The 22,556-nt window shown below is 38.9% G+C and overlaps 4 protein-coding genes across 4 annotated transcripts; 2 read left to right on the top strand and 2 right to left on the bottom strand.

Annotated features, from left to right (window-relative positions):
* Window positions 1-799: 799 nt before the first annotated feature.
* Window positions 800-6,372, top strand: clic2 (chloride intracellular channel 2). The gene is made up of 6 exons (XM_005913162.3): window positions 800-1,099; window positions 3,121-3,230; window positions 3,772-3,897; window positions 3,989-4,089; window positions 4,884-5,065; window positions 5,728-6,372. Exons 1-6 carry the CDS (start codon window positions 1,046-1,048, stop codon window positions 5,887-5,889), a joined length of 735 nt encoding a protein of 244 aa, XP_005913224.1. The 5' UTR covers window positions 800-1,045; the 3' UTR covers window positions 5,890-6,372.
* Window positions 6,373-6,494: 122 nt separating this feature from the next.
* On the bottom strand, window positions 6,495-9,524 carry urp1 (urotensin-related peptide 1). The gene is made up of 5 exons (XM_042220743.1): window positions 9,162-9,524; window positions 8,835-8,963; window positions 8,703-8,743; window positions 8,370-8,475; window positions 6,495-6,649 (listed from the first exon to the last, which is right to left on the bottom strand). The coding sequence occupies exons 1-5, from the start codon at window positions 9,262-9,264 to the stop codon at window positions 6,618-6,620; spliced, it is 411 nt and encodes a 136-aa protein (XP_042076677.1). The 5' UTR covers window positions 9,265-9,524; the 3' UTR covers window positions 6,495-6,617.
* A 4,306-nt stretch (window positions 9,525-13,830) lies between these two features.
* c1galt1c1 (C1GALT1-specific chaperone 1) lies at window positions 13,831-16,938 on the top strand. Its single transcript, XM_005913161.3, has 2 exons — window positions 13,831-13,990; window positions 15,316-16,938. The coding sequence occupies exon 2, from the start codon at window positions 15,327-15,329 to the stop codon at window positions 16,278-16,280; it is 954 nt and encodes a 317-aa protein (XP_005913223.1). The 5' UTR covers window positions 13,831-13,990; window positions 15,316-15,326; the 3' UTR covers window positions 16,281-16,938.
* A 1,784-nt stretch (window positions 16,939-18,722) lies between these two features.
* mcts1 (MCTS1 re-initiation and release factor) lies at window positions 18,723-21,940 on the bottom strand. Its single transcript, XM_005913156.2, has 6 exons — window positions 21,701-21,940; window positions 20,107-20,259; window positions 19,681-19,778; window positions 19,449-19,582; window positions 19,283-19,350; window positions 18,723-19,193 (listed from the first exon to the last, which is right to left on the bottom strand). The coding sequence occupies exons 1-6, from the start codon at window positions 21,709-21,711 to the stop codon at window positions 19,112-19,114; spliced, it is 546 nt and encodes a 181-aa protein (XP_005913218.1). The 5' UTR covers window positions 21,712-21,940; the 3' UTR covers window positions 18,723-19,111.
* Window positions 21,941-22,556: the final 616 nt, after the last annotated feature.

Below are 22,556 nucleotides of genomic sequence, written 5' to 3'. Positions count from 1 at the left end.
AGCTGTACCTGCTTGGTTCCTAATCAGAAGGATACAGATATAATACAAATGATTAAACATTAATGAACTTCAGCTTTTGTTTTGTTTGCTAATACTATTGTTTTTGAAAAAATGTGCAGAGTAAATGTTGAGCACTGAAGAAGACAAATATTGATAAAGCCTCCACATAGAGGAACAGCACATATACTGAAAGCATTTTTGAGGGGATGTAGCTCCAACAAAAAGTCACTTGTATTATTTTATCATTTGTTGTGTTTTTCTAAATTTGACTTTTCCTTTATTTAAATGTGGATTGTTATTTGGTTTTGTTTGTTCTTGTTTAAAATAAAATCATATATTTGTGAAACGTAGAATGTAAAATATTTTCATTATGGCACACAGTGGAGTAGAATACAGTAAAGTACCACATAAATATCCACACAAAGGTAAATTGCTCCATTATTTACTACTATCTGTCTGCCTCTGGTTCAGTCAGCATCTATATGTTGTATAAAAACTGGTTTCAAGCATATTTACATGTTATTAATGACTAAAGCAAACATTTCATACTTTCTGTCTCACTACTGCCCTTTAAAACACAGTGGATGTCTTCCATTAAACGAATTCTTTTATCTTAAATGCTGTTGGAATGAGGAGCTCTCATAAATTGCGCTAATTTGTGTGAGTCACCCTGTGTTATCATTTCCTGTGCAGAAGAGCTATTTTAAGCTCTCTCCTCATAGAGCTAGGCTCTGGGTATATAAGTGTGGGGCATGTACCCCGCCCATTACTCGGATCCGCCCTCTCCCCTAACTTGTAAAATATGTTCAGAGCGATAGCCTCCAAGGAGCCCTCAGACAAACACAGGCAGCCCTGAGGTGTGAGACTTCCCCAGGACCACAGAAAGCACGTGAAACCAGAGGAGAGCGCCTCTACGACAGCACCACACTCAGCTTCCTCTCTTCAGCTTTGTGGATTTTTTTGCAACCGCTGACTTCGGGGGAAATTTTAATAGGAGCACTTGGACTTTTGAAATAAAACAGAACAAAAACTTTTGGGGGATAAAATGGCACTTCGACAGAGCTCTGATAAGGAGCCAAGCATCGAGCTGTTCATCAAGGTCAGTCCTTTCATGTCCATTTTAAACCTGTCAAAACAATCTTCTGAAGAAAAGGGGCACTCTGACAAAGGCTTGCTGCTCATTTATGAGTGTTGTCAAACAACAGTGGTCCACAATTATTGCCATAGAGGCAGCAACAATCAGAGGGCAGCTCTATTTTTGATTGGTGCTGTCCCCAGATACCATACGCTGCAGATGTTGGGGTGTTTGTATCCTCGGTGTGGGCCATAGCTGGTTTCTTATCAGAAACACTCTCCAACTTATCAGAGCACACCCAGAAGGAGCAAGAAGCATATGGAGACTGGCCTCAAGCCTGGACAGACACACCCACCTTAGTTACGCACACATTCAAATACAGTCATCTATCTAAAAGTCAAATAAAAGTTTCTTCTTTTTTTTTCTCACTTCTTTTTTTTCTTCTGATTTTTTTTCCTGATTTAGTTAGTTGAGGCACAAGTGCAGAGAAACTGTGTATTCTGAAATATACAATAAGGCAGCTCAATAGCAAAAACAAAATAAGGCAGTATAGAGTGGTAGACGTGCCATATTTCAGCCACTTAAACGTGCAGCTTCTTGCCAGATGTTGGATGAAAAGTTAAGTAACACTCTCATGTGGAGCTGGAGCCAGCAGATAATCCAGTCAGCTTAGCATAAAGACTGTAATAACTGTCCAAAAAGTAGCAGAAAAATACCTCTAAAGAGCACTTATGAGTTATATCTCATTACTTAATATAATGAAGAATGTAAACAAAGTCTAAAATGGCATGTTGTCATTGATGAGACTTGATAAGAGCCCAGAATATAAACCTGCTTAAAGCTACAAGTGATATTTTTTGCAATTTTTGCACAAATTCAAACAAATGGAAACAAAAAGAGCTGACTGCTGATCTTTCTGGAAGTGAAGTTACCACGTGTTACCATAGACAGGATAAAGATGGAAGCAGCGTGATGTCACATGTTGGATTGTGAAGTCCTGTTTTAAAGATACGAGATGAACTCCTTTGCAGTCGGCATCTTGGCGCTTTGATACTGAACGTGGCACACGCTCACTGATCAGTGAGTTTAATCTTCCTTTCTGACACTTAGAATGAATTTAGCATTTTATCCAGTACAGCCTGAAAGCCCATAAGCTCATCAGGAGTGTTTACACAGGTCCCCAGAGAAGGCTATTGTAACCACATATATTGCTCCCTGGTGGCCTTTAAAAAGAACTTTGTTCAGACCCAAAGGCTACATCCATCTTTAAAACTCTGTGCATATCACTCCTGTCAGTCCAGTTGCTGCAGTGGTTTTGAAAACCCCCAAATATTCACTCAAAACAGCCAATATGAGTAGGACGAACACAACCGACAGCTGGAATCAAGTTACAGTATTTCAAAACTTACCAAGAAGTCATCTGATTTCTCTCACTTTCTCTTAGCGCTCTCCTTTTTCTCTTTCTCTTTTAAAAGAGAAGTCAATTTAAACCTCAGGCTGACAGAATCTGTAGCAATGAGTGTGTGCTCTATTTGAGATTGTCAGTGATATCTAGAGAATCTCGACTGATAGGAGCTCCCTAAATGTTCACATAAGTTAATGTGGATTTGCCTTAATTTGTGTCTAACAACACAAATTCATATCAGTTGCTTTGTATTCGGTGTGAAGAGGCGAATACACATCTAGCTAGCAGTGATTATAAGCTAAGCTACGCCAACTAGCTTTCTTCAGGTTTACCACACAGACTTGAGAGTGTCATCAATTTTCTCATTTAAGCAAATCATTTCCAGACATTTCACACTGTTATTTAACATATGGTCAATATGTGGTGGACCTTTAAACTTCTCTGCGTTGGTGTCGGTTGTTTTTCCGCTACAACACAATGCCAGGGTTTCCCCTCCTCCACATAGGAAATCGACTGTGTGTATCCCAGACGCACCTTCTCAGCTCCAAAATAACTTTATTAATCTGCAGATGAGATCATAGAGAAAAAGTGAAACAGAACATTTTGGACTCATGGGATATTTATTTCTTGTATTTTTCAGGCTGGACATGACGGTGAAAACGTGGGGAACTGCCCTTTCTGTCAGAGGCTCTTCATGGTGCTGTGGCTCAAAGGAGTGAAGTTTACAGTGACCACTGTTGATATGAGGAAGTAAGCACTGCTCCAGTGGAAAAAAACACTTCCTGAGCATCTGGTCGTGGGGACTTTCACACAAAACTCAATTATGCGGAAAGCGAGGGAGAAATTGAGAACCTTTGTGTGTGTGTGTGTGTGTGTGTATGTCAGTAATCTAACCCAATTGAACGCCTATTGACGTTTTATTCGCTCCGTTCTGTAGAAGTTTGAGGCAGGAGCATACAAAGACCTCTGTGTCACTTTCAAACAATCACCTTCTTTAATTGAGGCTTTATTGCATGAATTTCTCAGGGCCACTACGTGCCAAGCAAACATGGTTTGGAAACTTAATAATACAGATAATTAAGTGATTCAGAGCACACACAAAACAGGCCTTTAAAAAGGCAGCCCCTCCCATCACTGTGTATTTTCATAACTAAACTAATAGCCAGTGTTGACTCATTAATTTAGAGTACAATATTTGATTCTGACAGTCTTGATAAACTACTATTTTGGCATGCTTAAGAGAACTCAAATTCTCTCCTCTCCTTTGTTCATCAATCTGTGTCATCTCCAGGAAGCCAGCTGAGCTCAAAGACCTGGCCCCTGGGACTAACCCTCCTTTCCTCCTCTACAACGGCACCCTCAAAACAGACTTCATCAAAATTGAAGAGTTTCTCGAACAAACGCTGGCCCCTCCCAGGTACCGTCACGCTTAATCATTACATAAACATCTTATGATGTTGATGACGGTTCACTGAACCGATGCGCTCTTTTCTGCTCTCGATTTGCAGGTATCCTCATCTCAGCCCGGTAAACAAAGAGTCATTTGATGTGGGAGCGGACATCTTTGCAAAGTTCTCCGCTTTTATCAAAAACAGCCCAAATAACGCCTGTAAGTTAGATTTAATAGACATGCAGCATTGATACAATATTGCTATGTTGCAGAGTATTGAACTGCATTTGTGTTTGCATATTGGTTCAAGTCAAGTCAGTATAGTTAAAATGAGCTTTTTCTCATTACACTCACTCTAAACTTTTTTCCCAACATATTTTCAATTTTTCTACAACAGAAGAAACAAATAAAAACCAGACGCACACCCACAAAGCAAACAAAAGAAAAAAGCTCCTCCAAATCAAAACATGGAAACGTGACAGTCCACATACACCAAGATGAAGCTTTCATAAAGAGAAAAATCCTAAAACCTCTATTTGGATCAAACCTCTGGACAATTAAATTCCTTTACAAACTTCAAAACATGTTCAAAAACCTGTTGAAATATATTTTGTTTTACATAAACTATTATATGTGCTAAAATATTCAGCCCCCTTTTTTATTTGCTGCTGTGAAGGATTAACCACATTGACCTGACGTTGTCATCATGTATAAAGATTGTGCATCTCAGCATCAGCAAGATTCACCCCAAATGTGCTAAAATATGAGACATGCTAATCGAGTTTTTGCACGTTAGATAGAAGTTTAATGCAAAGTAGGTTGGAACTACATAAATTACAGTAGTGGTGTCACTGGTACCAAGGACAATATTTCCCTCAAATGCATAAAACTGCATAAAATTGAAGCTCTCACATAAAGTACAGGTGCCTGGTAACTGCTTTTAAACGCAGCTCTCGTGTCTGACCAGCAGTGCTTAAAACACACCATGAAACCTGTCTCTGTGTTTCTGACAGTACAAGAGAAAAACCTGCTGCGGGAGTTCAAGCGTCTGGATGACTACCTGAACAGTCCCCTCCCCGAGGAGATCGACCACAATTCAGTGGAAACCATCGCCGTCTCCAACAGGAAGTTCCTGGACGGCGACCGACTCACCTTAGCTGACTGCAACCTGCTGCCCAAACTGCACGTTATCAGGGTGAGACATCTGTGCACTAATGGCTGAAAGGAAACAGAGGTGGAAGGAAGGAAAAAATCATCTGATCATCTAAAGTGGATCAGAAGAATCCCTGTGTGAACAGATAGCTGGACACTTTATTATCCTTATTTAATCCTGATTATTATAATTTAAACTGCAAAATACAGTAAAATAAACTACCTCAGATGGAAACTCAATAGTTTTCCTGATCTTCTCACTAATAAATGCTAAATCTCTGTTCATGAGTGTGTTTGACTGCAAACTTCTCCCAGACCATCAGTTGTGCAACCAGACTTGGCACACTTCTGCTTCTGAACTACTGAAGGTTTTCGCCTATGTCAAATATTATGCTATGATTATATTGCCTAGCAACCACCTAGCAACTGGCTAAAGTGACCTGCTTTTAGCATTTATGTGCCTGTAACACTGTTTAAAAGCATCCTGGTTAATATTTTGTCTTAGTAACCTAAAGGAATAGTACATGACCCATGTGTTAGGTTTACTTTCATACATCACTAAACAGTCTTGAAATTTGTCTTCTTTTATCTTGAAGAAGGCCTGAACCTATGATGCGAACTACTAAACTTTGAATGAGATAAGTGCTTGTTTTAACCGATCCCTGGACTTCCTAAAACACTTTCCTCTCCACTTATTTATTTTAGGTTTCTGCCAAAAAGTACTGCAACTTTGAGATTCCAGCCCATTTCACAGGCGTGTGGAGATACCTTAAAAACGCTGACGAGAGAGACGAGTTCAAACAGACGTGCCCGGCCGACATTGAAATTGAGAAGGCTTACCTGAGCGTGGCCAACAAGAGGAAATAAACATCTCACTCCTTTGTTCTGTGTTTTTTTTTTTTTTTAATCAATTGTAACCATGTGTGTAGAGATGGTGATCTGTAGAGGGCACTGCAAACTTCAAAAATAAACTGTGGCAGTGAACCAGACACCCTAAAATCCTCAAGCTCATATAGCTTTAGCTCCAAGACATGCCAAAGTCAAATGTTTTGGCATTTACTGTTTATCCAGGTCACTCACAGACAAAAAAAGGCCATATGTGCAATTGATTGTTGATTTATATTTAGTAGAGTTTTGTTTATAGTGTAAATATCAATATTTTTTGCATTTTACAATCAAAACAGCCACATAGAAATATGTATGATTGTGTTAGTGTGAGCAATGGCTGCGTAAACAGTTCATTTTTATATAAAACACTCCTGTATATCTTACTGTGTACAAATACAGTTTCAATGAATTGTCACACACTGTCACACTAATGAAAATAAATACCACATTTCTTTGTCATAATCTGGTTTCTGTCATTCATTTGAACTTTCACGGGTAAAACCAGGGAACGCGAATCGGCATTTCTGATATTCAAGTTTATTTTCAGCCACAAAAAAAACCTTTTACAGCTTCAAAAATATATCTTCTGTTGATCCGGTGCAGGCGATGAATATACCACGTGGTGGGAAACAAAACTGGTGATGAAGAGGGAGAGCGCTTCAAACCAGGCCGTGCTGAAACCACATCGTACTTGCTGTCTCTGAGCTCTAGTTGGTCACACAGTATTTCCAGAAACATGCTGTCGGGGACATCAAAGAGAGAAAAAAAGATGTTACTCGCATCTTTTATTTGTCAGTTTTTTCCCTTCAAGGTGTTTTTCTTGTTTTTCTAAACTAACTGAACATATCTGAGCTTTGTAATTGCATTAATATCTTATATATACTCTACTTACTCCTCTGTAGTGTAGTGCACATGTTTACAGGATAAAATATTATCTTAAATATTCACAGGGAGGTTACAGATACAATACAAATACTGAACACTGTTTTGTTTAATGCAAGCGGACCTTTATTTGTTTGTTGTTTTACTCAGTTACTATTTCAGTAATAAGTTAAGATGATATTTCACATCAGGGACATTTCCAGTGATACAGCAGCGAAGAGATAGCATGCAAACAAAAAATCTGATAATGTTAAAGTTTGAAATGTGCATGTTATCTACTGGTGCACTGTATTTAAACTATGTAGCATCATAGTTAGTGCATATTTAAATATAACATTTCAGAAAGCTGTATGTTGGTATTTGGCTTTAGAAGGTTCACTGTGATATCTTTTAGATGTTTTTTTCCTGGTGGTTTTTAGTGAATATGTATGGATGTTTACAATAAAGCCAATTCAAGTCAATGTCAAGATGAGATTTCTTTTTCACTGTTTCAGGCAGAAATCTTCCCTTCAGCAGCACTCATCACGACAAAACTCTCCATTTTAATTGCCATGCACATATCCTGAATGCTTAAATACAGGGGATGTTCAGATATCATTCTGGGTCTTACTTATTGATTATTTTATAACATGGGATTTCCAGAATCACTTTATCGCTTTATCCAATATTTGGATTTTGGTTCTGAAGAAATTATGCAAGTGAGTCCAAATGTAGATAGAGAAAGTATAACTTGCGTATGTTAGAAAGATCATTTGTTTACCTGGCAGCAGAATTTTCATTGCAAATTCAACTCATACAACCCACATCTTCAGTCTCAGCTGACTGCTGGTTTCACTCACTTTATAAACAGTAAAGTTGTAAAATAAGCAAAATCAGCAGCTTTACATTCATTTTCTCATTGATGATTTGCAAACTGTTGTGGCTTAAACTGATTAATGATCACGAGCACTTTTCACAGAGAATTTCAAACACTGACTGACACACTGAGAAAGTAAGAATCATCATAGAAGCAGGAGACGCTACGGTCTTTTATGACCATAGTGTACTGTCTATAAGGCTGGTGAAACCTGCAGTCAGCTGAGGTTGAACAAATCATCTAGATTAGTGGAAAGTCTAGATATAGTCAAATATAAAATCAGCCTGGTAACAATCAACCCACTGAACGGCTTTAGCAAATATGAAGGAAGACATAAAGTTTTGGAGATTTATAGCTTTATCTTTTTGCCTTTGCCTTCTATTAAACACCATAGTAGTAGCTGTAGAAATAATATTAACATTCCTAATGCGTGTAATCCTCTGGAGGAGTTTCATGGCAATATCTATTAGTGAAATGTTTTAACCTTTCTACCTGTACTGTTTCACCTTAATAAAAAATGTCTTTATATCATGCAAAAGCTATGCTACATGTGTTATAAAGCAGGTGTTAAATGCTTAAAGCTTATACATCTGTCATTGTTTACAGTGTAAATCATTTATCTTAGCTTGTGTTAAAAACTCCATCCCAGAAATTAAACATCCTTTTTCACTCGATCGTTGCGTTTCGGTGGCCGAGCAGGTGTGGCATGTGAGTCACGCACCTCTTTTGTTCGTTTTCGGGAGGCTCTGCTCTGATCTGAGGAAACCCTGTGACCGAAGCTTCTCAGCGGCAGCCAATTTCAGTACAACTTCTTTCAGCTCCTCGACCTAAAAATAAGCAAAATGATGAATTAGATGCAGACCCTGCGTTCACAGGGACACTGTTTTCACTGGCATAAACTCGCCTTTACCCACACATTCAGAATACTCTTTTTATTTTATGATACTTTGAGCTTCTCATTGTTTCAACATTTCTGCATCTTTCACTTGTTTTTGTGAAAGACTTCTCTGTCTATGTCTTATTAGTGTACAAATATGCAGATGATCAAACTCACCATGTTTGCAAACTTATCCTGTTGTGCTGAATCTTTCACCCCTGAAACGAGTTATAAAATTTAGTCTGCTTTCGCCACAAAATTTGATGATTTTTTTCCTGTTTACATGCAAATTTATGTTTTTTTTCTAACCTTTATTCCATGAGTCCCTCCCTCCATTGTGATGCACCAGTAGGGGATAAATATTATTCACATCTCTCTGTTCGCCTTCTGCAGCATTGGTGCCGTCCTCCACTTCTGAAACTAGTTTCTGAATGAAATCTGTTCAGATGAAACATATTTCTCATTCATTTTTCCGTTTTTTTTTTTTTTTATCACACATCTCATTGATAAGTTACAATGTGACTGTCCAAGTGTTGGGTGACAAAAGATCAGGTCAAGAGATTTGAAAATGGCACGAAGAAATCAGTAGGAGAAATATAACCTGAAAAGAAGAAAACAGTTTTAAAAGTGTCTTACCTGTCTGTGGCTCCAGGTTGGACTCAGGGTAAAGGGGGAGAGCGTGTGTCCATGTTGCTGAACAAATCACAGCTACAAGGTAAAACAGAGCTGCAGAAAGCATGGTGTCTCTGTGTTGATGACCAGATCTGAACTCATCTCCCTTTACTCGACCGAGAACTTCACTTATATATTCTCAGGGCCCATCCATCACGACCTGATCGATACACTATCATCTCACCCAGCCTCCTTCTTAATGGTCTTGACGCGATGGATCAGGCGTCATAGACACAATTTAGGGGACCCTGTCAATTCATCTGAAGCCTATCTGCGCTTGTACAGAGCAGCCAAACAAATGTTTACTCTCCGACAATAATCAGAGGCTGTCCAGAGACGCCGTGATGGCACCCTTTCTACGTGATGGGCCGCCTGAACGTGTCATTGCTCATGTCTGAGATCACTGGGCTGGTGGAAGTGTGTCACTGAAGGTTTCTGAGTCACTTTGTGAGGACATCAGTTGTGACTGAGGTCAATACTTATAAATAATACTTATACAATATACAAAATACTTGACTTATAAACCATAATACAATTTATACATGTGTCATTGTTTTTGTCATCCCTGTACAGACATCAGACCAGCTGTTTCAGTTTTAATTTCCAAATGAGTATTTCTAATCTCTGTAGGCTTCAATGTACACTGCTACCCTTTCAAAATAAAAGTCACTTATAAAGAAAACTAAGTCCAGCTTATTGTGAAGTATAAACTTTAAAATGTATGCATTATTATTATTATTATTATTATTATTATTATTATTATTATTATTATTATTATTATTATTATTGTTGTTATTATTATTATTAATTTATTTAAGCAATTTGGTTTGGGGGTTTTTTGTACTGTAGCAAATGATATGTATCAAATCTGGGACAAATGAAGTGTATCTTATCACATAAAATTCTTCTTTAACAGACTATCTTACTGTGATCTGAATATTTTTGTGTGTACAAAAGAACATACTTTTCATTACCGGTCTATATCTAGACCGATAATGAAAATATAGATGTTTCAAAACTGCGGGTTCTTCAAATTTAAGTTCTTCCAAAGTATTTGAACTCAGTTTTCTCCCATTTCTGTGTGAATATGAGGTGCAGCTCATGTTAGGAAGTGACATTGTAAGTGCTGGATATAAATTATAATACAATGCTGCTCCCTTCTGTATGCATGCGTTATAAAATGCAACATGCCAAAATGTTGGAAATTATCATTAGAAAAAATTAAATATGCATTGTTGGCAATCGCTAGAAGTTATTTTGGGGAGAAAAAAGGACATTAATCATTCTAATGGACACACATTTTTCCAATATTTTTTTTAAAGCAGTCTTCCTTCTGCTTGAAGGAGAACAGTTTGATTCACCTGCCTGCTGGCTCTCCACCACTCGATTTTTTTTTATGTCTTTCTCTCGCTCTGAAAACCTGGACCCGTTTCTGCAGAGCAGCACTTACCTGAGTCAATAATACTTTGTAGTTTCAGGTTTGTGTAATAAAGATTTCATTCCTGTTTTTATGATAAAGAAAAAAAAAAAACAACTTGTCATCTATGAGGAACACAAGCAGGGGAAATGAAATTGATCACAGGCAGCACATCTTTCACAGTGAACCCTGACTAAAGGCAACTCAGAGCAGCAAAATGATTTGGGGGAATTTAATTTAAGTTATAGTTTTGCATCTGCCGTATGTAAACTAATACTTGTACATACTGGATGTCACAGCCTATGTTAAGATGGCGATGCAGAGGTTAGCACTGTCACCTCACAGTGAGAAGGTCTTTCAGATCCACTGGTTGGCTGTGGAGCATGCATGGGTTCTCTCTGGGTTCTCCTGATTCCTTGCAGTCCAAGGAAATAGAGTTAGATTAATATGTGACTCTCTATTGGTGGGAATGATTGTCTCTTTGTGCTAGGTTGGCAATGCACTGGCCACCTGTTCAGGCTGTGAACCACTTTTTGCCCTGTGACAGCTGGGATAGGCTCTAGCCTCCCCTGCACCTCTGAAAATGAACGGATGTCTGCATTAGAACAAGGTTAAACTGCATCATCCATATTACATCAAACTTTAAATTATAAATAAATTAAATAAATTATTAAAGAATTTATTTATTTATTATAAATAAATAAATAAATAAATAAATAAATAAATAAATAAATAAATAAATAAATAAATAAATAATTTACTACTTATAAGTTTAAGTTTACAATACAATATATTTGAGTTTGTAAATCAAAGGCAAACTCAACAAGAGTGGCACATTTAGAGTTTTCTGTTGTTCGAGGAGCCTGATGGCTTTTGTCAAACTGAAAGATTCCTCATGCTGAGATGAGTGCGCATGGCCTCAGGTGATTTATTGTCTTCATGCCTTTGAAATTACAGCTGAAAACAACATTTGATGCATCTGACAGCTGAGCAATGAACGGAAAGAAGCAAAGACACAGCAAAGGTTCAGGTTTAAGGTCAAAAGCTCAGTTTCAAATGCACAAATAAATCAAATTATTAAAAAAAAAAAGGTAAAGAAAAAATAAAAGATAAGTGCTGTAAAAACGAATACATCAGTTATCTGTTAATTCCCATAATGTGGAATTTAGATCACTGTTTTACATCTTTATTTGACTGGAAACAGTCAAATATAGCCTAGTCTAACATGTGAAAAACTCAGAAGTTTTGATCATGATGAAATCTCCACAAGACACTGTCATGACATTACTCCACCCAGGCATGATCATCACCTCCAAGGCAATAAAACCCTGATAATGCAGGAGCTTATTGTGATCTGGGAAGAAGGTTGGAAGACACAAACAATAAGAAATATGCAAAGTACCCAGAGCTGGAAGAGTTTGAGTGAGCCGATAGAGGGTTGGCTGCAAAGGTTTTGCAGGATGGTCACTCTAAGTCCTTAAGCAACCGGGAATTACAGGAACGCCCAGAAGGTGTCTGTGAAGCCACAGAAAAAGCCACTAGGACACAACTCAGGGCTTTGGTTGGCTGACCAGGACCATGGTGTCTGATGTCAAAAGACCCGGAACACCGCATTATCCAAGGAATATCACTGAAGATGTGTCCCAGAGAGAGGATATAAAATGTTTTATGAGAGGCATCTGAGTGCTTATAGCTGGTCAACAGCTGAACAGGAGCAACTTTAAATGCATTTTCTTAATTTGGTACCTGTTTAGGGACTTTTAACTTCTGTGTTTTGGTTCATGATTTCATGGTTACAGTATGCTGAGTTTCAGTTTTATTGTTTGGTTTTCTATCTGGTGATTCCACAGCTGAGTGGTTATCACATTCGAGTACAAAAAGGCCCTGGTTTGCACCTGGGAGGAAACACAAGCAGACACGCTCTTAGTGAAGGTGCCAAAACTGGATAAATAGGAGGGTTGCATAAATTCTTTTCCAGTTTAAATATGTGCATTGTCCACTGTGGTGTCCCCTTGGGGGGAAGAGTGCAGCAAGTGACAACACCTACCTCATTTCTAGTTCCTCTATACTTTAACTACTCATGGAGTCTATATAATTTATCATTCTAGAGGTCTTAAATATTTGGTGTTTATTTAGCTTCAGTTTCTACTTTAAGTTCATTTCTTGTGTGTTCAATTCCCCCAGAGTTTATCCAGTTGTTTTTAATGTCAAGCTTCTGTTTTATATGTTTCTCCTCCAGTGTTCGTTTGTCTCATGTTAATGTGCGTCATAAGCAATATTAAAGACTTGAGCAGAAGGAACTATGGAATAAAAGGAAGCAAAGAGGACACCTATGTTAGTCTTTAACAAAAGCAAAAGGACACTGGTGCAAAGTTCACCAGTGTCATGTTGCTCCTTCTCTTCCTTTTCTGCACCTCTTCTCAGGTTTGGATAGGGGGGTTGCTTCGGCCACTTGTTCCAGCCAGCACACCTGGAAGCTATCTTATTTATTCTCTGGGATTCAAAAGGCCAAATGAAACCTTCACTCAGAAGTCCCACTGAACCTTAGCCCTTTTCTTCTCAACCATCTTCCTGACTTTTATTCCAGTACACTGTACTTACATTGTCAACAGATTGCTGCAAGGTGTGGTCTCAGCATCACCGTCGCACATTCTGCAGTTTGGATCCTGCAGCTGTGGATGTGATGTTCAACGCCTGTGCTGTCCTTACAAACACTAACAGGAGTTCTTGAAACTAGTCACGTCCCTAATCTTCTGTCTGGTGTAGGGCCTTTCTCGATCATATGTCTTCATTTTCCTTAATACTGTCTTTGTGTTCTGCTGATTAAAACACTTTTGAAGCTTCTTAAAGAAACACCATGTTGCTGTAGTTGCATGCCTCCTCTCTCTATTGAATTTTCTTAGCATTGTAGACTAAGTTTGCAGAGACTGCCTCGTGCTACAAGCATGCAGCTACCTCTCTTTACACCCAGTAAATAAATACTAAAATAACCCCCACTTTTTATACTGTATGTCATTGTCATCAGCTTCCTTTTTTGTGCTATTCTCAACATCAGTCATTGGTATTGATACTGTCAGTATTTAATCTGCCCACGTCTGCTACTGGGTTTTGAAATTAAGTGCAAAATTGCCGCCATGTGGGTTGCCGTAATAAGCCACCAAAGAAGAAGACGAGTGTGACACGCGTAGTGAACAACGAGTAGGTGGCAGTGTCACGCAGCTGTAGCGTCTAGTCTGCTTTATTGAGGTCGTAGAAGAAGAACAGTTGGCTCTACTGCTGGGTGACGTTTGTAGTCATTCCAAACAGGACAGCTGGCTGACTAAAGACTGGACAAACAGGAGGACAACAGGAGGCACGACAGTAGTAACGCTTCTAGGTACAGTAAATTCCTTCTGCTTGTTGTCCTGGTGGTGCTAGAAAGACCCCCGAGTGAGCCTCGTAGTGTAAGACTGAGAAGGCAGGGAGCTAACAGCTAACAGTTGGTTCCCAGTGCTGTTATAAAGTTATCGACGTTGAATCAGCGATTTAGAATGATCTTGCGCAGTTTGACAACAACACTGCTAGCCTGTTGGGTGTTTGTCGTTTGTCTCGAAGTATTTCTAAACAAATATGATGTTTGTTTGTTTTTAAATCATTTTTATTATTAATTTATAAACAACCTAATGTAAAGCTGAGAGTCTCTATGTAGTGAAGACACGTCAAACTAGAAGTGCAAGCTGATTGCGTCAAACAATGTGTTTGACAAGCCTTGATGATAGAGTTGATTAGGTCTTTCCTCCATACGATGGGATATTGCACATGAGATTGTAAATTGTAAATATTGTAAAACTTTTCTTCTGTCATTTAATGGTCGGGCATTGTACAGCTACCAGCATTTCACCCCCATGTCATACTGTGTATGTGTGTGTGTGTGTGTGTGTGTGTGTGTGTGTGTGTGTGTGTGTGTGTGTGTGACAAATAGAATTTGAATTTGAGATAAAGTGGCAGGAGTGAGCAACAGTACACAGTTTTGAGGCAGAGATGTGATTGAATGGCCAGGAACCACTCCCATTCCTTTGAATAACCTGTAACGTTATACCATACTGCGTGTATTCAAACAGACACAAAGAGGAGAAGAACAAAACTGTCGATTTAATTCAATAGGATAGTCATAAAGGTTGAGTCCGAAGTGATCCCTATGTGGCATTTCTTTACAGTTATGAGTATATTTTCAGATTTATACTCATTTAGATAGGTTTGCTTTCCCCACAATTTGTGCCACATTCAGTATGGTTTTTCTACAAGCACCAAAAAGGCATCAGAAGTTTTATTATTATCCAGATGAAGCTCAATTTAATAAAATGAAAGCTGTTCAGCTCACTTGTTTTGTCTGCTGAACAATTAAAAACCTAGTTAGCATCACAGATGACTAAGATAGTTATAATATTTATCCCAAAAGTGGAGAAATCCTCATTATATTAAACACAATCTACAGCCTATTTCCTGGTTCAAATGGGTCTTTGGCAGTGACTACTCAAACAAGCACAATTAATATTTAAAGCAGTAGGTTTGTGCATTTGATTTTTTTTAAAGAGTCTGCTTTATGCTTTAAACCTTCCTTTTAAAAAATGGTTAAAAACATTTGTATAACAGCCCTTAGGTTTCAGGATAATATTTAAACGCTTGTCTTTGCCCTAGTAATGAATTTTCTTACTCCTCCAGTGTCTGCCATCATGTTGTCTGATGGGTGCTCATTCATGAAGGGGATGCTATTGGGAGGCGTCTTCTGCTTGGTGCTGTCGTTCCTGGGCAGCTTTAATTTCAGCTCTGAGTCGTCGACAGAAGATCATCATCATCACCATATTTATGCTCCCTCTAAAGACGAGCTGAAACGCCTCTCTGACAGTCGAGTGGAGGAGTTGAAGAATCAAGTGCGGGTCTACTGCATCATCATGGTACAGCCCAAGATTCTTGTGTACTGGGCCACCGTTTTGGACACTTGGAGCAAACACTGTGACAATGCTGTGTTTTACACCTCAGAGGGCTCCAAGGCACTTGAAGCGGTAGACCTGAATGAAAAAGATGACTGGGCAAGGTTGCGCAAAGCTCTCATACATGCGTATGAGAATGCTGGGGACCTGCGCTGGTTCTTTGTGGCCCAACCCACCACGTTCGCCATCATTGAGAATTTGAAATATCTCATTCTCGCAAAGGATCCTAATGAACCTTTCTACCTGGGAAATGCTGTCAAGTCAGGAGAGCTCGAGTATGTGGAGTATAGCAGCGGGATTGTACTAAGCTATGAAGCTCTGAAAAGGCTGATGACCATGTTCAAAGATGAAGGCCAATGTCCTGAAAGAACCCACGCGCTGTGGAAGATGGGTGAAGACAAGCAGCTGGCCTTGTGCCTGAAATATGCCGGTGTGTTTGCGGAAAATGGCGAAGATAGACATGGCAAGGGCCTGTTCAACAAGCAGAATGTGGTCAACATGATAAAACAGAGCATGCAGGACAATCCCACTGATGTAGTGGAGGGCTGTTGCCCTGACATGGCGGTCACTTACGGAGGGATGTCCCCAAATCAGATGCACGTTATGATGTTTGGAGTTTACAGACTTCGTCCTTACGGGCACGACTTTCACGATTGGTTAACGTTTTATCCCCCTAAAGATTCGGACAACGATTAGAGCTTCAGTTCTTCAAGCTTTATGTGGTATTTTAACTGTGGTGCTTCTGTGACGGCACACATAACTTTGGGGAGATGTTTTTCTAAAGCTGTTTATAAAACTGGATCCTGGGTAGGATTAACCTTTTTCTGTAAATTTGTACCTTTTGCACTTGGCACAATCAGCAGCCCATTCCTTTACTGTGTGATTGAATAGAAGTTTCATCCTTTGAAGGCAACCAAGACAGGTAACATATCAAAAATGTGTCCTCTCCATAGCTTAGTTACCATTGTATGGTTATGTATGTCTTCTTTTTGGTCTTAAAGGTATGAAGTAATGAGAGTTTAATTATTTAACTCTTTACAAGTGAACCTCTTCTTCTTTTTTTTTTTAAGAATCACCTTTCTGATTTGAAGAATGTATTGGAGCACCAATAATCAGTATTGAATCAATTTTTGTGCAGTCCAGCCATAAGTTTACTACACTTTTTTTTTTTCTTCTTCTTTTTTGGCAATGTTATACTTGGTTATCTCAACATATGAAGACATTGTAAATAAACAAATTAAAGGCTATCTTAGTGTTAAAACACATTTCTTTTAAAATCACATGGGAGTCAAGGTGAATGGATAAGGTGACTTTTGTATAATAAAAGCAAAATAAAAAATAATTATTAGAGAAACTTAATTTGATTTGTTGTGTTGTATGGGCCAGCAAAGATTTGTGGGAATGGGAATCAACACACTCAGGCCCCTGACAGTCCTGATTGCTCCTGACCTCAGTGCCTGCAACCACACTTCGTGGGCCCCCGGGACAACAGATCCATGTTATTTCTTCTGGGTTTTATCTTGCTACGCCTCACAAATCCTGGCAGGTCTGGCTAAACTGGCAATTTCTTTTATTGCTCTTACTCTGGTTTCCTCTTAGTTTGCTCTGGGAAAGCTTACCAGGGTTTATCTCTCCTGACAACACAAACTCCTGGATCACAGGGACATGCAAACTCCTTGGTGACCTGAATGCAAGCAACCAAAGTGAGTTTACTTTGTAGGGTTGCATTGGGGATATGAGGAGCTCAGAGTAGAGGTGCTGCTCCCTCATGTCAAAAGCAGTCATTTGTGGTGATATGGGCATCTGATCCGAATGTTTCCTTTACTGGAGATAGATGGAAAAACCTGTTGGAGAAGTTATGTGTATGGGAGTGGCTCAGGAGCAACTGGAAAGTGTTGGGAGTTAGATGGCAGCACTGGATGGATTGAAATAGAGCATATGTTAAATTAAAGAGCTTTATATTTTTTTAAACTTCTTTTTTATTAGATCTTTTAAAGTGGCACTTATTGCGGGGCTGTAAACGGTATCAGTTCTAAGTGGATATTTGAATGTTATTTGACCTGTCATGTAGATATGGCAAGGTTCATGCAATAAAGAGAGGCAGAATAACAGGTCTAACGTCTGCGCACACTGACACGCCTTTGCTCTATATGTAAATATGTTCACATCCTGTACCCTGAGGTGACAAACTGCATCACTAAATGCTGCTTTATGAAAAGGTGAGTTTCTCCAAAGATTTCTGAATTGGTTACTAAGAAATTGTGGTCTGATCTTTATCAGAGTCGCAGTAATAGAAAATAAAGATGATAGGAATAACACATAATTCGTTCCAGTTTCTCTTTCTTTATTGCGAGTGCCTCCAATGCTGTAATGGTTAACACGAAAGTGATGCTGGTTCAGTTCCAGTAAATCAAATAAGTGTATATACCCTTTAAGGGTGTGTTGCAAAACATGCCAAATCAAACGTTGTGTTTGATTTGGCATGTTTTGCATGTTGTGGTGACTACTTGCCACAAGGAAGCAACTGAAAATAGCTCATTTCAATATTTTTATTAAGCAGATTTGTTATTTAAAATGCTCTCCGTGCAGGCTGGGAAGGGTAAGATTCTCTGAGCTAATCGCTTCTCCCAATGCTACTCGGAGTCAGGCATTACAGTTAAGGAGATATAGGATTTGTGCCCTGTAGTGGTACCAATCCATAAAAATAAAGACCGCACTCATGAAGTCTGGTTTATGTGGACCATTCTTCAATCACAACTGTTTTTCTAGAGAAGTTGGAAAAATCTGTCTTTGTGTTAATGGAAGGCCAAAGAGGACGACCTCATACCAGCTTTGAAGCACGGTGGAGGGAGCATCATGGTATGGGGCTTCCTGGTTATTTCAGGGTCTGCGTGCTTAAAACGACAATGTTTATGCATGTGGCAACACTCCACTATCTGATGCTCAGGGGCTCGGGTGATAAAAAACATACAGAAGTAAACAGTACAGCTAAAGAGGAAGTACCCACAGCACTGGGCAGCAGTAGGAAGGAAATGTACTTTGACCAGTTGGGGGATGAGAAAAATTTTATGGAGCTTCAAGTTATTAATTTCAACGTTCTTTTCCAGCCCCGTTTAATAAAGACAGGAAGAGTCCAACTGTTTGTGCATTTTTAATCAGATTGTATTTGTCCGTAATTACGGCTTTAGATGAAGAGCAGACTGTATTTTCATGAGAAATCAAATCAAGAAACCTTTATTAATCACAAAGCATTCACACAAACGTTTTCTTGCAACTGCACATCAGAGCATGTTGACATGTTCAAGTTTTGTTTAAGTGGTTCATTTTACAATTTGTTTTCCCGCAATACAAAATGCCAACTGAGATACACTTTAAAGCAAGCTCTTTCTTTTATTTTTGCATGACAGTGACGGTTGATTCAAAGCCTCCAGCAGATTACACAGCTAAGTCTCTAGGTGTAAACAGTTGACTGGCAGCTCATGCTTCGCTATCAGGAGCTTCGTACATCTTCCAAATGGCTGGCGTTATCATTTATACGTCTTCATGTGCCACAGTCCGTCGTTCAGATAGTGGACGTTTTCAATCCCGATTCCCTTGTTGACTTTTTCTCTGTTTGCAAAACAAAAGGGCGGGTTGAGCACATTTAAGAAAAAAGAAGCAGCAGCAACTAGTGAGGGATTTACTCAGTAAAGTCTTACATGTTCTCTGTAGACATCTTCATCACGCCAACACAAAGTGCATGTTGTTTCCCCTCTGCCATGATTGCCTGAATTCACTTATTAAAGACAAACCAATGGGGGAGTTCACATGAAATAGAATAAATGCTTAAACCTAGAAGACAGAGCATCATGTCTGAAAGGATACGACAACTGTGTCAGCCTTAGCTGGGTAGAGTTTAGCGCCTGGCGATGTCAACCCGGGGCACATGATGTTGGCTCCACTCAAGACAAATTTAATGGCCCCTTTGTCTACTTGCTGGTGTGGAAGAATAAAAGGATCTACAAGAAGGAAAAACAACAAAAAAACAGAAAGGTCATCAGAAGGCGGAAATTAAAATACAGCGAGCAATAAGCCGGCATTAGAAGGTCTCACATACATTTATGCAACAGTCTGAGGGTTGGGTAGAAAGGTCCTTCTCTCTGTCTGAAGAAAAGCAGCTCTCCATTCACTGTCAGGATTTCAATGTGTTCATGGCTGCAATAAATAAAGAAACAAATGTAGGGATGAATCTACAAACTCAGTTTGGATTCGGAAGGTTGTGTGAAAGTAAATACAAACTGAATGCAATGATTTGGAAATCTTATTGTTCACCACAGAGAAAAGAAAACATCAAATGTTTGAATTGACGTAGCAAGATATTCCAAAAAAAAGTTGAGACAGGGCGATGTTTACCATGTGTGGCATCCTCTGTGTGTTTTATTCAGATTTTACAAGGCATCCCAACTTTTTCACAGTTGGATTTGTGTTCTAGAAAAAATACACCACATATAAAAATAACAGATATTAAAATGAGCAATCATACCATCTCACTATCTTCACAGGGTCCTTTTTCGGCATTATCTGATTGAGCCATGCCTCGATGTCAGGGAACTGTTCCAACAGCTGATTTTTGATACCTTTGATCACTGATGTCTTCAGCTGGATACAGTTGGACACATTTTCCTTTTCATCAAATCTGAAAGGAGAAAAGGTAACATGTTTAACACTAGAAAAAAAAAACACTGAAACTGAGCCTTAAGTTAAAGTATTTAGTCAATGTGCTGTAGCAAACATCAGGAATGTATGCAGGCATTAAAAATTTGATTTATACCTTTTAAACATGGTTTTAGAAAACAACCAATATCTCTCAACCCATGTTACACATTATTATAGATATACATCGTGTTGAATAAAATATTTGCTGTCAACACAATAGCTGTTTTGTGATCTTTGATCTGGCAAAGATTTCACACTGAATGCCCTTCCTGACACAACCCACATTTATCCAGGTTTGGAATGGCCCCTATGAGTGTGCTGGCTTTTGGTCCCCATAGCTGGGAGTTCTCTAAAACTAAGTGGATCAGTTTAAGTCCCTGGAGTTAATCACCATAAACTAAAGACGGTACACAAGAGAACTGAAGAAGAGGCAGGAGTGGGGGGAAATTGGGGTAGTGGGAGATTAAAAGTTTTACACTTTTACTACGTTCACTGCCGCTATCTTGGATTGTAAACTTGAGGTTATGATGTATGGTATGCCCGGCATACTTTAGACATGTGCAGAGGAAGGACAGTAGATATATTGGCCAGAGTATGCTGAATATAGAGCTGGCAGGTAGAAAGAAAACAGCAAGACCACATAGGAGGTTCATAGATTTATACTATAAGACATGAAAAGGATTGGTGTGACACAGGAGGACGTGCCGTTTCAATCCCTAAAAGAGAGCAACTGAAAAAAGTTGGCAACAAATGTTCTCATATGCTGATTACACCCCAGCCCTGAACTTTTCCATGCATTCCTCACAGGAGGTATGTTTCAAAATCCAAATGCATCTATAAACAGTAAACCTATTATCCCCCAGTACACAGTCAGCATGAGAAGAGAGCAGATAAAAGTGATTAAGGAGGCGTCCTGCTTGGCCTGTTTACTTCAACCCCTTACACCTGATTTTATCATATAACGTAATCGTACCTCGATCTGTCCATCAATCCATCTCCCTCGTCGCCAATATGTGTAAGCTCAAATAAAAAAATTCGACTTAAATCTGCTTAAAGTTATTAACATAATGGTCATGGATATTTTCAAAACACTTCTAGTTTCAGTGTTTGAAATGTCACTTTTCATGTTCTTTCAGTACACAGCGACAAGTAGGACCTGTAAGTAATTCATTTAGCTCAGTCATAAGAGGCAAACCACATACGTCTGCATATTTTCAGACATCACACAGCACCCTTAAACAATCTTTATTTTCTGTTAGTCCGCCGCAGCCTAAATTTTATATCGGCAACAAAATATATCATATATTATCATAAGTCGAGCCTGCTTGTCTTATTAGCTGAGCCCACTTAAAAAATTCGAGGATGCTAATCAGTGAGCTAGCTGTTGCTAACTACAACACTTAAAATAACCAATAACGTACTTTTTAAACATCGTCGTTGGTCGTCGTTACAGCGTTCCTCGAGTGGGTGAAATTATGTCACGGTGTCTGCTTTAGACTACGTTCAGGGAAATAAGATAAAAGTCACAAGAACATCTATCAAGTAAAGCTAATGCAACCCCACGCCTGCTCAGCAGTGGAGGGCCAGCGGTGCGTGGATTGCGCCACTTTGCAACAGTTTTCACGTCACACGGCAAGTCAGGTCAAAAGGCGCGTCATCCTGTTACCTAGGTAATATTCGTAACATAACCGTTTCTCTTATCACGACAAAGTCCCGATATTTTTATTTTTATTTGTATATATATATATATATATATATATATAAACGGTTCAATACCGTATAATATATATATATATATATATATATATTATATATTTATGAAGTGGCTGTTTGGTCTCTCCAATGTAGAGGTCTGGGCATTCCTCGCTACACTGTACAGCATACACCACATTGTTAAGTTTGTGTTTAGGAGTTTTGTCTTTGGGATGAACCAGTTTCTGTCTGAGTGTGTTGCTGGGTCTGAAGTACACTGGGATGTCGTGCTTGGAGAAAACTCTCCTGAGTTTCTCTGATACACCGGCTACAAGGGGATGACAATGTTGTTGCGTTTGTCTTTCTTATCCTGCCTAGCTGGTGTCTGATCTTCTTTTCTGTGCCTGTTTCTAAAATGAAAGAAAAGCCAGTCACCTACCATATATCGTAGCATATTATAATCATTTAATAAAGCAATGTTTGTTGTTTGAATTTTAAGATGGCGATGGTATTATATTGAAAGTCTTTCATGAATTGTAATTTTCCCTCATTAAAAATAGTTGTATGATAAATGGTGTGTTCTTC

Source organism: Haplochromis burtoni, unplaced genomic scaffold, assembly GCF_018398535.1.
Source record: "Haplochromis burtoni strain Fernald_Lab_line unplaced genomic scaffold, NCSU_Asbu1 Contig_4, whole genome shotgun sequence".
Taxonomy (NCBI): Eukaryota; Metazoa; Chordata; class Actinopteri; order Cichliformes; family Cichlidae; genus Haplochromis; species Haplochromis burtoni.
This window is presented reverse-complemented; position numbering and strand designations above follow the sequence as displayed.